The sequence below is a fragment of the Oikopleura dioica genome, chromosome 1 (genome assembly GCF_907165135.1).
Source record: "Oikopleura dioica chromosome 1, OKI2018_I68_1.0, whole genome shotgun sequence".
Lineage (NCBI taxonomy): Eukaryota > Metazoa > Chordata > Appendicularia > Copelata > Oikopleuridae > Oikopleura > Oikopleura dioica.
In genome coordinates this window covers 5,888,187-5,900,258 of record NC_137291.1, presented here as the reverse complement: position 1 = coordinate 5,900,258, position 12,072 = coordinate 5,888,187, and the positions used below count along the sequence as shown (strand labels likewise).

The window sequence follows — 12,072 nt, the reverse complement described above, 5'->3', positions numbered from 1 at the left end:
GATTTTCCATCGTTCGAGTCAGCGCCGCTTTCGCTCGTTCGCCGAATTTGAGATATTTTCTTGAAAAATCGTCCGTGAAAAACGTCGAGAAGAAAAGATCTGTCCCAGTTGAAATGTCTTCACTGAGAGCAGCCGCGAAATCATCATTCCAATTGTCCGATCCTTCCGACAGAAGAAAGTCGGTGTTGTCAACATAGCTTCTCTCGTTGATCTCAGCAATAACGGCAGTTCCGAGGGTGAAAAGCGGGAAAAGAACTTTCATTTTTTTTTCTGAAAAACTGCGGAGACCTTATCGACCTCTGAGTAAAAAACATGAAAAAACGATTTATATACGAATGAAATTGGTAATTTTGAGTTGCTTATTGGTATAATTTTGCGCATTTAGCGGTCAAAATCGGGAAAAATGTGGAAATCGGATGATCTTGCTGGGAATGTGGTTACAAGTCTTGCCTTTTAACTTGATACTCTGCTTTTTTGATGCATGATTTTGGGCAGTTTGGTTTTTCTGATTGCTATCCTATTTATGATCGGTTAACTTTTTTGCGCCTTCAAGAATGACAACAAGATGAAATAATAATGATTGACAATATCTTTATTAAAAAAATGATTCTATTCAAAAAAATCCTTCTTTTTCTATGTTGTCGAAAAAAAAATTATTAGATGTCTTAAAAAGATTCATTTTATCATCATTTCAATCATGTGAGTCAGAGGTCCAGGTCCGTCAACCTCCGCGATTGCGCTTTCGTCTAAGAAATCTTGAAGACTTTCCTCCACCAATCAGATTATCCGCGATTTCATCACATCTTCGAGAGAATTCCACGCCGATTTAACATCCTGTTTTCATCGGGAATGAGTTTTAAAACGAGCAAAAATGGATAAAAATCTGACGAAGAAAATAGAGAAGCTCTTTCTTGGTCGAAAGAAAGTGACTTTGACGCTGAAAAAGGAGGGAAAATTCCATGATGAATCGATTGTCAAGGGTTTTAGCGTAGGCTCTGCGCGATAGTTCTTATTGGTCGATTTCTAAAACCCCTAAAAGTAATTTCCGACGAAGACCAAGCATCCCTGCCACAGCCGAAATCAAAGAAGAGAAAACCAAATTCGAATCGTCATGAAAAACCGTCGACTTCTACCGCGATACTGATTAGCTCTGGAGAGTCTGATGATGAATCTTCCAATAATTTCACGGCCGAAGAAGCGGAAAGAAATTATTTGCTTCAGGAACTGGCTCTAAGATTTTCTTCAATAAATTTTTTTTTTATGAAAAAATCATAAGCCATGAAAAAGCTTCAAAAACAGTTTGATGATGAAGAAAATGAAAAGGAAAATTTCGAGAGGTCCATTCGAGAAGACAAAGGACTGGATAAGATTGATTTTTCTGAAGAATTCGGATTTGATCGCTAGAATTGGCGATTGTTTTCCAAAAATAAGGGGACACCCGGGTTTGAACCGGGGACCTCTCGATCTGCAGTCGAATGCTCTACCACTGAGCTATATCCCCACGGATGTTGCCATGTCTATTATCGCATAAGAAGCCATCTCGAGGGTTGTTGACACAACAGATGTCCGGCTTCCACGAGATCACTTCAAATCGCGATTTTATAATGGCAATTGCCGTGGGGATATAGCTCAGTGGTAGAGCATTCGACTGCAGATCGAGAGGTCCCCGGTTCAAACCCGGGTGTCCCCTTATTTTTGGAAAATAATCGCCAATTCTAGCGATGTCAAATCTCAATCGCTTCCTGAAAGTAGTGAAAATAGAAGCCATTTTCAAATTAGTAAAAGAAAGTTTTTTTTGCTCGATATTTTATAAATATATCCGACAAAAAGACTTCGAACTGGCCCTCCAACTCGCTGGCGAACAAAACTCCAGCCAGGAAAAACTGTACAATTCTCTAAAATCGCTCGTTTCCGAAGACGAAAAACTCGCCCGCGAGCTTCAGGCCTCTTTCGTCCTCTCGCCCGAGGCACTTCCGCTCCAGTCGCCGCGGGGCAAACTCCTTCACAAGCCTCAGGCGTTCTTTTCGGAGAAGAACTTGGGGGCGAATGTGTATGTTTCGATGGCGCCGCATTTGAACAACCGACTCAATGATCCGCAGTGGGAAATTTTGGACCCGAATCCGAATATTCACGAGCTTTTTCAACACTTTAGGTACTTTTCTGTAAAGCCGCAGAGCGGCTTCATTCACAAAAAGCCAGATAAAGCGGCTTTTTGAGGTCTAAAAACAGCAGTAGAAAATCTCAAATAGAAAAAGCCGCAATGCGGCTTTTTTGAGGCAATTCTGATTGAAGAAAAAGCAGCTGCGCGGCTTTCTTTTCTCGATTATAAATTATAATATATAATAAAATTGTAGCGATCGTTTCTTCTGGGGCGCGCTAGGAATCGTCCAACTCGAGTGGAGCAAACGAATGTACACTTGCGCTGGAATCTGCTACTACCAACGCCGTGGAAACGCAGAAAGCTGCATCATCCGCCTTTCCGAGCCGCTTCTCAAGCTCCGTTCGCGCGGGGATCTGGTCAACACGCTCATCCACGAAATGATCCACGCGTTTTTGTTCGTCACTCACGATGATCGAGACCGCGACGGTCACGGACCACGGTTCCAAGCCCACAGCGCTAGAATCAACCAGGCGGCAAAGACGAACATCACCATTTACCACGACTGGCACGACGAGTCCAACTTTTACAAACAGCATGTTTGGCGGTGCAACGGGCCTTGCAGAGATAGGAGACCCTATTTCGGCTGGATTCGGAGAACTGGTACTTATTCAGCTTGAAAGTTACTGCATTTGATGGTCATCTTTTAAGCAAACAGAAAGCCGGGCAAAAACGATAGATGGTGGAGCCAGCATCAAGCGACTTGCAATGGAGAATTCATCAAAGTAGCCGGTATGTAATAGCAAGAAGAATTTGTTAATTTTACTTACAGTCAAAACGCACAATTCCGGAACGCACAATTCCGGAGATTAAGGGGTGGGCGAAAAAATTTTGAATCACACCATTCCGGAGATTTTCGAGAAAAAATCGAACTTCGGGCATTTTATAAGAGAAATACGTGGAATCTCAGCTTGTGTTTTTGGTTTTTTCATGTTTTTCTGTAAAGAGAATGTCCGTTTTATGAAATCTTTGCTTTTTCATGGCATTTTCAAAGGAGAAAACCTCGAAAACTCGGTTTCAGCCTCGAGGCTCGGCCATAGTGAGCATGACCCCATAAAATCAGATTTTTTGAGAGGAGAAAAATTTGTTATCGAAAATCCGCACAATTCCGGAGATTTTGCCATTTTCGCTGAAAAAAAAAGTTCCGGAATTGTGCGTTTTGACTGTATTAGAATGCACTCAATTAAATTTTAGAGCCGGAAAAGAAAAAGAAGAAAGAGGTGGAGAAAGAAAATCCTAAGAAACGGAAAGGGAGTGAGGAAGGGTTCAAGAAACAAAAGTTTGAAAGCTTCTCAGAGATTTCATTTTCTCGAATTCCGAATGAGTCATTGAATTCAACTTCAAATTCGAAAAAGACGCGCCCTGACGCCTCGCAGCCCTCAGTCGTCGATTTGATTGGCCGCGCGCCGCCCAGTCAGCGCGGAGAGTCCAGCTCCACGAGACCCCGTGAGAAGCAGCAAAAACCGAGTAAATCTACGATTTCGAGAGAAAAACGCAAAAAGCAGCCGAAATTGTCGGATTTTTGGAGCTCTGCCAGCGAAGAAAGTTCGTTTGACTGATAATTAGAGATGTTCTCGTTCGTTTATTCAGAAAACTGCCCGAAGAGACAGAAAATTATTTTGGAAAAGAAACGGAATTAAATTTATCAGGTTCAGACGAGTTTCGTGCTTCGGCTTAAATCATGCGTTACGTCGCTGCTTACCTTTTGGCTCAACTTGGCGGTAATGACTCTCCTTCTGCTGACAACATCAAGAGCATCCTCTCCAGGTAAAGATTTCTTCCTTTTTTCAAGAAATTTTGAATCAAAAATTTTCTTTTGGTATCTCCTACAAAGAAATAGTCCCTACGCGCTTTCTAAGAAAAGAAATTTCGAGTCAAAAGCTTGTAGTGAAGCCGCTACGCGGCTTTTTATTTCATTATTTCAATTACCCCTTCTCATTATCCCTCCATTAATTTCCGAATTCTAGCGTTGGCATCGACGCCGACGAAGAGAAGCTTTCTCTTGTGATCTCCCAGCTCTCCGGAAAGGACATCAACGAGGTGATCGCCGAGGGCAAAGAGAAGCTCGCGTCTGTTCCCACTGGTGGCGCCGTCGCTGCTGGTGGAGCCGCCGCTGGTGCTGAAGCTGCAGAGGAGACCAAGGAAGAGGCCAAGGCCGAGTCTTCTGAAGACTCAGGAGACGACGACATGGGATTCGGTCTCTTCGACTAAAAATGGAAATCGGCTCATACCGATCTCTTTCCTGATCAATTTTTAACAACTTTGTCACTTGAAAGAAACATCGGTCCTGCCACCCCGTGGTCAAGCGTTCAGAAAGCCCGTTTCTCATCCTTCTTTCTTTTCAGACCTTTGTTGAATCGACTCTAATCCAACATGGCCAAGAAAGGACGCGGACGTTCGAAGGGAGCCTTCGTCAAGGTCCAGAAGAACAAGGCCTACTTCAAGCGATACCAGCCAAAGTTCAAGAGACGACGAGAGGGAAAGACCGACTACTTCGCCCGAAAGCGACTCTGTGTCCAGGACAAGAACAAGTACAACACCCCTAAGTACCGACTTGTTGTCCGAATCACCAACAAGGTTAGCTTTTCTCTATATTTGGACCTCTGCGCGGCCATTCTTTGAATTTTAATTTTATGTTCATGACTCATGAATTCATTTTTCAACCCAATTTCCAGGACATCATCGCGCAGATCGCCTACGCCCGGCTCCAGGGAGACGTCATCGTCACCTCCGCCTATGCCCACGAACTCCCACGATACGGCATCACCGTTGGTTTGACCAACTACTCCGCTGCCTACGCCGTCGGTCTCTTGATCGGCCGACGAGTCCTCCAGAAGTTCGGTCTTGACTCCATGTACGAAGGCCAGATCGAGGTCGACGGAGACGAGTTCTACGAGGAGGCTGACGCCGGCGAGAAGGCTTCCTTCCGATGCTACTTGGACACTGGTTTGGCCCGAACCTCCACTGGTGCCCGAATCTTCGGTGTCCTCAAGGGTGCCGCTGATGCTGGTCTCGACATCCCCCACAGCCCCAAGGTAAGCAAACTCTCTTCCTTGATTTCACGCTCTAACCGTTTCTTCGTAGCGATTCCCCGGATTCGCCGACGGCAAGCTCAACGCCGAGGTCCACAAAGACCACATCTTCGGTGGCCACGTTGGTGACTACATGGAGAAGCTCGAGGAGGAGAACGAGGAAGCTTTCAAGCGACAGTTCTCTCGATTCATCAAGGTAATTTCCTGCCTATTATCTTCTTATTATTTTGATTTCCAGGCCGGCATCAACTCCGAGAACATCGAGGAGATGTACAGCAAGGCCCACGCTGCTATCCGAGCTGACCCCGCCCCCAAGGCTAAGGTCGAGAAGACCGTCGACAAGAAGCGATGGAACCGAGCCAAGATCAGGTAAAATACCTTCCTTCCTTCCTTCATCTCGCTAACTTTTCTTCTTTCAGCTACGCCCAGCGACGAGCCCGTGTTGCCCAAGTCAAGGCCTCCTTCCTCCGCGCCCAAGAAGCAGAAGAGTAAAAACGCTCCTTTACATTTCATTGTATATCGCGTGATATGTACGGGCTTGTCCTGTACTCGTCCTCTTCTGTGGTTAAAAATACGGGATTACTCCTCTAAATTCATTCCAAGAGCCCAACGTCCCTCTGAGGAATTCGGGAAGTGGATCACTTCCTGAATGTTAGTCTCAGCGGGCCACCGGGTTCCTCGTTTTTGATTCTTATCCCTGGGCCGGGTAGGGAAAGCGCTCCCCGCACTGGTCGATTGATGACCCGATCGCCCCCTCCGTCGAAAGTAGGTAGGCGAGGAGAGATCTTCTGGTGGGGTTGAAACGCCCCTGCGCGTACAGTTGCGTCAACAGAGGGTTAAAAAGGGGTTCACTTATTGAAGCCTGGAAGTTGGCTTGTTTCGGCGTAATGAAATCAACAAGGACTTACACTCATCAAAATTATTAAAAAATTTTTCAAAATTTATTTGACAACAAAGTCGCTCCGCGACTTCCATTTTTGACGATTGCCCCGACCAGGGCTGGTAAATTCGCGTCCTAAAATCTGTCGAAAATTTTTAGTGCACTAAAATTTGTGCGCGAATTTATTTTGTCGAGACTTTAGTGACTTTCGCGTCTCTTTCGCGTGTGTCTCGAAAAATGTCGAAAATAAGGGCTGCTGATTGGCCCGCCAATGATTGCGGGCTCTTTAATTCTAAAAAATACGTAAGTTTGAGAATTTCAAACTTCGCTAATATTAGAATTTCAAAAAGTTTGGTTTCAATAAAGTGGATAGGGTAATCGAGGGCGTTAATTTTAATATAATTTAATTAGCCTTTATAATTTAATTAGCCTAAGATTAGCTTTCTAAGGGAGGTCTTCTCCCTTATTTTTTTTATTGAAGGGCCATCCGCAGCTTGTTCTTCCTGCTTTTTCCTTTTCTTGTCAATCTTCTTCTTGTCGTTGTTCGACTAATTTCGGTGTCCTCAAAAGTCTGCAGCTGGAGCAGCCTTGTGCGAATTGTTGATATAATTCTTTATTAACAAAATCAAATTTATTTTATAATTCAGAAGGGAGATCTTCTCCCAAAATCATGCTAACCTTGTAATTCAGAAAGCAGATTTCCTCCCAATACATTTTACTCAAAAAACTTACAATGCTATATGATAGCCTATATCCTAGAAAACTAAAAAAATCTTTGGGAGGAGTTCTTCATAAGCAGTTATCAACAGTGTTGGAAAACCCGCAACATTTTCCGCGGGCGCGGGCGGGGGCCCCGCAGATTTCCGCGCCCGTGGGCGCCCGGGGGGTTAAGGGCGCCCGTAACCCTGGCGCCCACAGTCCCCGCGGATTCAGAAAAAGCCCCTTAAATAAAAAAATCAAGGAACTGGGCTGAGACGGCCCGAAGGGCCGTCAAGCCCCTTAAATTAAAAAATCAAGGAACTGGGCTGAGACGGCCCGAAGGGCCGTCAAGCCCCTTAAATAAAAAAATCAAGGAACTGGGCTGAGACGGCCCGAAGGGCCGTCAAGCCCCTTAAATAAAAAAATCAAGGAACTGGGCTGAGACGGCCCGAAGGGCCGTCAAGCCCCTTAAATAAAAAAATCAAGGAACTGGGCTGAGACGGCCCGAAGGGCCGTCAAGCCCCTTAAATAAAAAAATCAAGGAACTGGGCTGAGACGGCCCGAAGGGCCGTCAAGCCCCTTAAATTAAAAAATCAAGGAACTGGGCTGAGACGGCCCGAAGGGCCGTCAAGCCCCTTAAATAAAAATCAAGGAACTGGGCTGAGACGGCCCGAAGGGCCGTAAAGCCCTTAAATAAAAATCAAGGAACTGGGCTGAGACGGCCCGAAGGGCCGTCAAGCCCTTAAATAAAAATCAAGGAACTGGGCTGAGACGGCCCGAAGGGCCGTCAAGCCCTTAAATAAAAATCAAGGAACTGGGCTGAGACGGCCCGAAGGGCCGTCAAGCCCTTAAATTAAAAATCAAGGAACTGGGCTGAGACGGCCCGAAGAGCCGTCAAGCCCCTTAAATAAAAATCAAGGAACTGGGCTGAGACGGCCCGAAGGGCCGTCAAGCCCCTTAAATAAAAATCAAGGAACTGGGCTGAGACGGCCCGAAGATCCGTCAAGTTCCTTAAATAAAAAAATCAAGGAACTGGGCTGAGACGGCCCGAAGGGCCGTCATGCCCCTTAAATAAAAAAATCAAGGAACTGGGCTGAGACGGCCCGAAGGGCCGTCAAGCCCCTTAAATAAAAAAATCAAGGAACTGGGCTGAGACGGCCCGAAGGGCCGTCAAGCCCCTTAAATAAAAAAATCAAGGAACTGGGCTGAGACGGCCCGAAGGGCCGTCATGCCCCTTAAATAAAAAAATCAAGGAACTGGGCTGAGACGGCCCGAAGATCCGTCAAAGTCCTTAAATTAAAAAATCAAGGAACTGGGCTGAGACGGCCCGAAGGGCCGTCAAGCCCCTTAAATAAAAAAATCAAGGAACTGGGCTGAGACGGCCCGAAGATCCGTCAAGTTCCTTAAATAAAAAAATCAAGGAACTGGGCTGAGACGGCCCGAAGGGCCGTCATGCCCCTTAAATAAAAAAATCAAGGAACTGGGCTGAGACGGCCCGAAGATCCGTCAAGTTCCTTAAATTAAAAAATCAAGGAACTGGGCTGAGAAAAAATAGCGAACATTTATCACTTTGATGCCCTCTAATGCATACTTAATTATTGAGATACACAGCTTATTATGCCAGAATATGGTCATTATAAAACGAGCTTTCAAATGAGCCCCTGATCACTGTAACAGTTACAACTTGATCGTAAGACAAAAAAGTGAATGCAGGTAAAAGTTCGGAAAATGGGGGTCCGTTAAATTTAAAGCGAGGAAGGGGGAAAATTTAACAACGTACGGGGCCCCGGGCGGGCGCGGGGCCAAATCAGAAATTTCTTCCGGTCGTGGGCGGGTTTTTCCAACACTGCTTATCAAGTAAGCGTGAATTTAGGAGGAGACCTCCCTTCTAAATTATCAAATAAATATGATTCTATGAATAAAGAATTATATAAAGATACTGAGAAGAGCTCTTAAGGGTGTCCCCAACGATCGGATTCGACTAATCTTAGTCTGATGACCAAATTTTTTCAGTTAATTAAAGGAAGCTGATTCTAGAGCTTTTTCAGATCTGAAATATCTCATCTGATTCTCGAGATATTACTGTTTCTATGACAGCGCTAATGCATTACGGCTCGATAGAAATGCACTGTAAAAAGTGTCATTTTCAAACTTTCGATTTTATATATCGACCTGTATATTTTCTGAGAGCTCGAAAAATTCTCTATTCAATGATACCTATATCAATACGATAGCACAAATTTTTCACTTTCAAACAGTGCGCCAAAAGTCGCAAACACCTGCACTTTGGCGCCGGAAAAAGGGATTAAGGGTCTTATCAACGCAAAATCTGAGCGTGCCGGGAGATTGAAAATAGATCAAACTATTATTCCTGTAAAAATGAGAAAAATTGAATTTCAGGAACAGCGCTAGAATCGAGCTCAAACTTCAGCAAAATCGTTACTTCAAAGAATGCATCGTATCTGATGCATACAGATAAATTTTAAAAATCCGTTAAATTTATGGCATAGAGGAGCGTACAAGGAATCAGGATCTGGTCGAAATTTAAAAATTGAATTTGTAGAACTCGAGAAAAACGATCTCAAAGATTGGTCAGAATAGAAAAATCAGAACTCTTTGAAGAAGCGGTAGGGGATTAAAAGATTACAATTTCAAAATTCTGCCAAATTAATGGCATAGAAAAGGGTCTAAATAATAATGAGTATATTTCTTTTAGCCGAAAAGCCTTCAGGAAGTTCTATAAAAAATAGCTCAAAGTATAGCCTGTTTTAAAAAAATCGTTGGGGACACCCTTAAGACCACGAAAGTAGAACGTATCAGTCAAGGCTGCTCTAGCTTCAGAGACTGTTGAGGACAACGATGAGAAGTTTTCGGACAACGACAAGAAGAAGAAAGGCAAAAAATGAAGAAAAGCAGGAAGATGCAGCTGCGGATGGCCCTGCGATAAAAAAAATTAGGGAGAGGACCTCCCTAGCAAAGCTTATCTTAGCTCATCATTTAACTCGACAAAAAGAATTTCCAACAAAAGTTGACTTTTATTCTTTTCAACTTATTTGTTACTAAATAAGTTATTTTTTTAAAAATTTAATTGTGTCATATTTACGATGCATTGATTTTTATATATCTAGCAGTTTCAGTTTGAAGAAATTCTTCCCTGATCAAAATCGTCTTCCATGAAACTATCATCCGGGAAGAGCCTATTGGATGATGAAAAAGAGCCTCTTTTTTCGCGTCTTTAGTGCTGATCAGCTCTCGAAAAGTCACTAATTTCCCCAAGAGGAAAAATTAGTGTCATTTTAGTGCACTAAAGGCGCGAAAGACGCGAAAATGTCTCTAAAAAAAAATTAGTGCGCTAATTTTTTTTTCTTCGAGAGAAAATAGTGCGCTAATTTACCAGCCCTGGCCCCGACACAAGTCAATTTCTAGTGCTCCATATAGTTGAGCGCAGATCTGTTTCTACGCCGGTCAAGGGAATTTCAGGGAAAGGAAAACTCGAACTGTTTTTTCCTCATGGTTAAAATTGTAGACTGAACGGACCGGACGCGTCAAAATGAAACTTAACATCGCCAACCCCGCGACCGGGTGCCAAAAGGTCCTTGAGGTCGATGACGAGCAGAAGTTGAAGCACTTCTACGACAAGCGCATGGCCCAGGAAGTCAGCGCTGATCACCTCGGACCCGAGTGGGCCGGATACGTTGTCCGAATCACTGGCGGTAACGACAAGCAGGGCTTCCCCATGAAACAGGGTAAGTAAACAACGCTTTCAAATGATCAGTCGGTAACTTTTATTCAGGTGTCGCCTCTGTCGGTCGAGTTAAGCTCCTCCTCTCCAAGGGCCAGTCCTGCTACAACCCAAGCCGCACTGGTGAGCGAAAGCGAAAGTCTGTCCGAGGTTGCATCGTCAATCACAACCTCTCCATCCTCAACCTCATGATCGTCAAGAAGGGTGAGGGCGAGATCGAGGGTCTCACCGACAAGGTAAAAGCTTATCTCATCATTCTCAAGCTTATTCGTGTTTTAGACCATCCCCCGACGACTTGGTCCCAAGCGAGCCAACAACATCCGAAAGCTCTTCGGTTTGGACAAGTCCGACCCCGTCACCAAGTACGTCGTCCACCGAACCATCGAGAAGGAGGGCAAGAAGGCCAAGAAGGTTGCCCCCAAGGTCCAGCGACTCATCACTCCCAACCGAATCCAGCGCAAGCGAAAGCGATTGGCAGACAAGGTAACACTCATTTTTCGCCACTTCTCCCCTCCTAACACTTTGGTTTTTAGCGAGACCGATACCAGGCCGCCCAGAAGGCCGAGGCTGAATACCGAAAGCTCCTCAACCAGCGACAGAAGGAAGCCAAGGAAAAGAAGAAGGAGCGAAGACGATCCTCCCTCTCCAAATCCAAGACCTCCGTCAGCGGAAACTAAACACTTCCTGCCCCTGTTCGTGGTCTAAATTTGTCTTGTCAGAAAAAGTCCATTTTGGCGAGAGGAAAATATTCAGAGCGAGCTAACCTTTCTGACGTTTAGATTGAAATGGAAGTGACGCTGGAATTTTGCGGTGGCGCTGAAACTGCTCACAACGGAGGCGAGAAGTTCTTGACGTTCAAGAGCGACCACAAAGAGCCGAAAGTTTCCGATATCTTCGCCCAAGTCAGAAGCAAAAAGGTAAGTTTCAAATCCCCGTTCGCCCGATTGACCTTATATTTAGCTGATCGACGACATCGATGCTTTGATCGAGTCCGACAAAGACGTCAAGCCCGGAGTGCTGGTGCTGATTAACGACGCCGACTGGGAGCTCTTCAACGAAGCCGACTATCAAGTCTGCAAGAACGATAGGATAACCTTCGTCTCCACTCTTCACGGAGGATAATTGAAACATCTCCTTCCTTTTCTAATTATCACTGTCTCTTCTTGTACATTCAACCAGTCTTTCAATACTAAAGCGATTGCCCACGCGCATTCTATCATTCAAAAACTTGTGTTTCCGTCTCTTCCTTTCGCAGGGCAGCTGCTTTCACGTTAACAACGCAACTTGCATCATCAAACTTGTGCATCAATTCAAAAACTATGATCATGGAAAAAGCAAACCTTGGAAAATCCGCTCGTGAAAATGAATTACTCTGAATCTGAAACGCGAACATTGAAAAATCTGAAACTGAAAACAGCCTGAGATGGCTTGATTATTGAAATGGTGAGTAAAATGGATCACAAACAAAATGAGTTGAACTTTGATTATTCACTGAAACAAGCTCGCATGGTCCGGGATTGATAAATATCAAATAGGTTTGTATTATGGAAACTTTCAAATT

The 12,072-nt window shown here is 44.5% G+C and overlaps 5 protein-coding genes and 2 non-coding genes across 8 annotated transcripts in view; 6 read left to right on the top strand and 1 right to left on the bottom strand.

Moving 5' to 3' along the window:
- The first annotated feature begins 1,252 nt into the window (after nt 1-1,252).
- LOC145706159 (uncharacterized) lies at nt 1,253-3,900 on the top strand. The gene is made up of 5 exons (XM_081783958.1): nt 1,253-1,359; nt 1,833-2,152; nt 2,355-2,761; nt 2,810-2,890; nt 3,353-3,900. The coding sequence occupies exons 1-5, from the start codon at nt 1,279-1,281 to the stop codon at nt 3,715-3,717; spliced, it is 1,254 nt and encodes a 417-aa protein (XP_081640084.1). The 5' UTR covers nt 1,253-1,278; the 3' UTR covers nt 3,718-3,900.
- TRNAC-GCA (transfer RNA cysteine (anticodon GCA)) lies at nt 1,430-1,501 on the bottom strand. The gene has a single exon. It is a non-coding gene; the product is annotated as a tRNA-Cys (tRNA).
- Nucleotides 1,619-1,690, top strand: TRNAC-GCA (transfer RNA cysteine (anticodon GCA)). The gene has a single exon. It is a non-coding gene; the product is annotated as a tRNA-Cys (tRNA).
- LOC145710944 (uncharacterized) lies at nt 3,799-4,474 on the top strand. Its single transcript, XM_081788692.1, has 2 exons — nt 3,799-3,925; nt 4,126-4,474. The coding sequence occupies exons 1-2, from the start codon at nt 3,840-3,842 to the stop codon at nt 4,367-4,369; spliced, it is 330 nt and encodes a 109-aa protein (XP_081644818.1). The 5' UTR covers nt 3,799-3,839; the 3' UTR covers nt 4,370-4,474.
- Nucleotides 4,475-4,500: 26 nt separating this feature from the next.
- On the top strand, nt 4,501-5,786 carry LOC145707214 (large ribosomal subunit protein uL18). Its single transcript, XM_081785084.1, has 5 exons — nt 4,501-4,735; nt 4,834-5,193; nt 5,243-5,386; nt 5,429-5,559; nt 5,610-5,786. The coding sequence occupies exons 1-5, from the start codon at nt 4,532-4,534 to the stop codon at nt 5,680-5,682; spliced, it is 912 nt and encodes a 303-aa protein (XP_081641210.1). The 5' UTR covers nt 4,501-4,531; the 3' UTR covers nt 5,683-5,786.
- Nucleotides 5,787-10,268: 4,482 nt separating this feature from the next.
- LOC145708187 (small ribosomal subunit protein eS6-like) overlaps nt 10,269-12,072 on the top strand; it is a 37,281-nt gene continuing 35,477 nt past the window's right edge. The window contains exons 1-4 of one of the 2 annotated variants that reach the window (XM_081786916.1): nt 10,269-10,515; nt 10,563-10,747; nt 10,791-10,994; nt 11,045-11,207. In XM_081786916.1, coding sequence (XP_081643042.1) covers nt 10,320-10,515; nt 10,563-10,747; nt 10,791-10,994; nt 11,045-11,188 — 729 coding nt within the window. In that variant the 5' untranslated portion in view covers nt 10,269-10,319 and the 3' untranslated portion in view covers nt 11,189-11,207. Of the gene's footprint in view, nt 10,516-10,562; nt 10,748-10,790; nt 10,995-11,044; nt 11,260-12,072 lie in introns of those variants that run through there. The other variant, XM_081786204.1, reaches the window with a different exon arrangement.
- LOC145711041 (ubiquitin-related modifier 1 homolog) lies at nt 11,251-11,738 on the top strand. Its single transcript, XM_081788802.1, has 2 exons — nt 11,251-11,428; nt 11,472-11,738. The coding sequence occupies exons 1-2, from the start codon at nt 11,297-11,299 to the stop codon at nt 11,631-11,633; spliced, it is 294 nt and encodes a 97-aa protein (XP_081644928.1). The 5' UTR covers nt 11,251-11,296; the 3' UTR covers nt 11,634-11,738.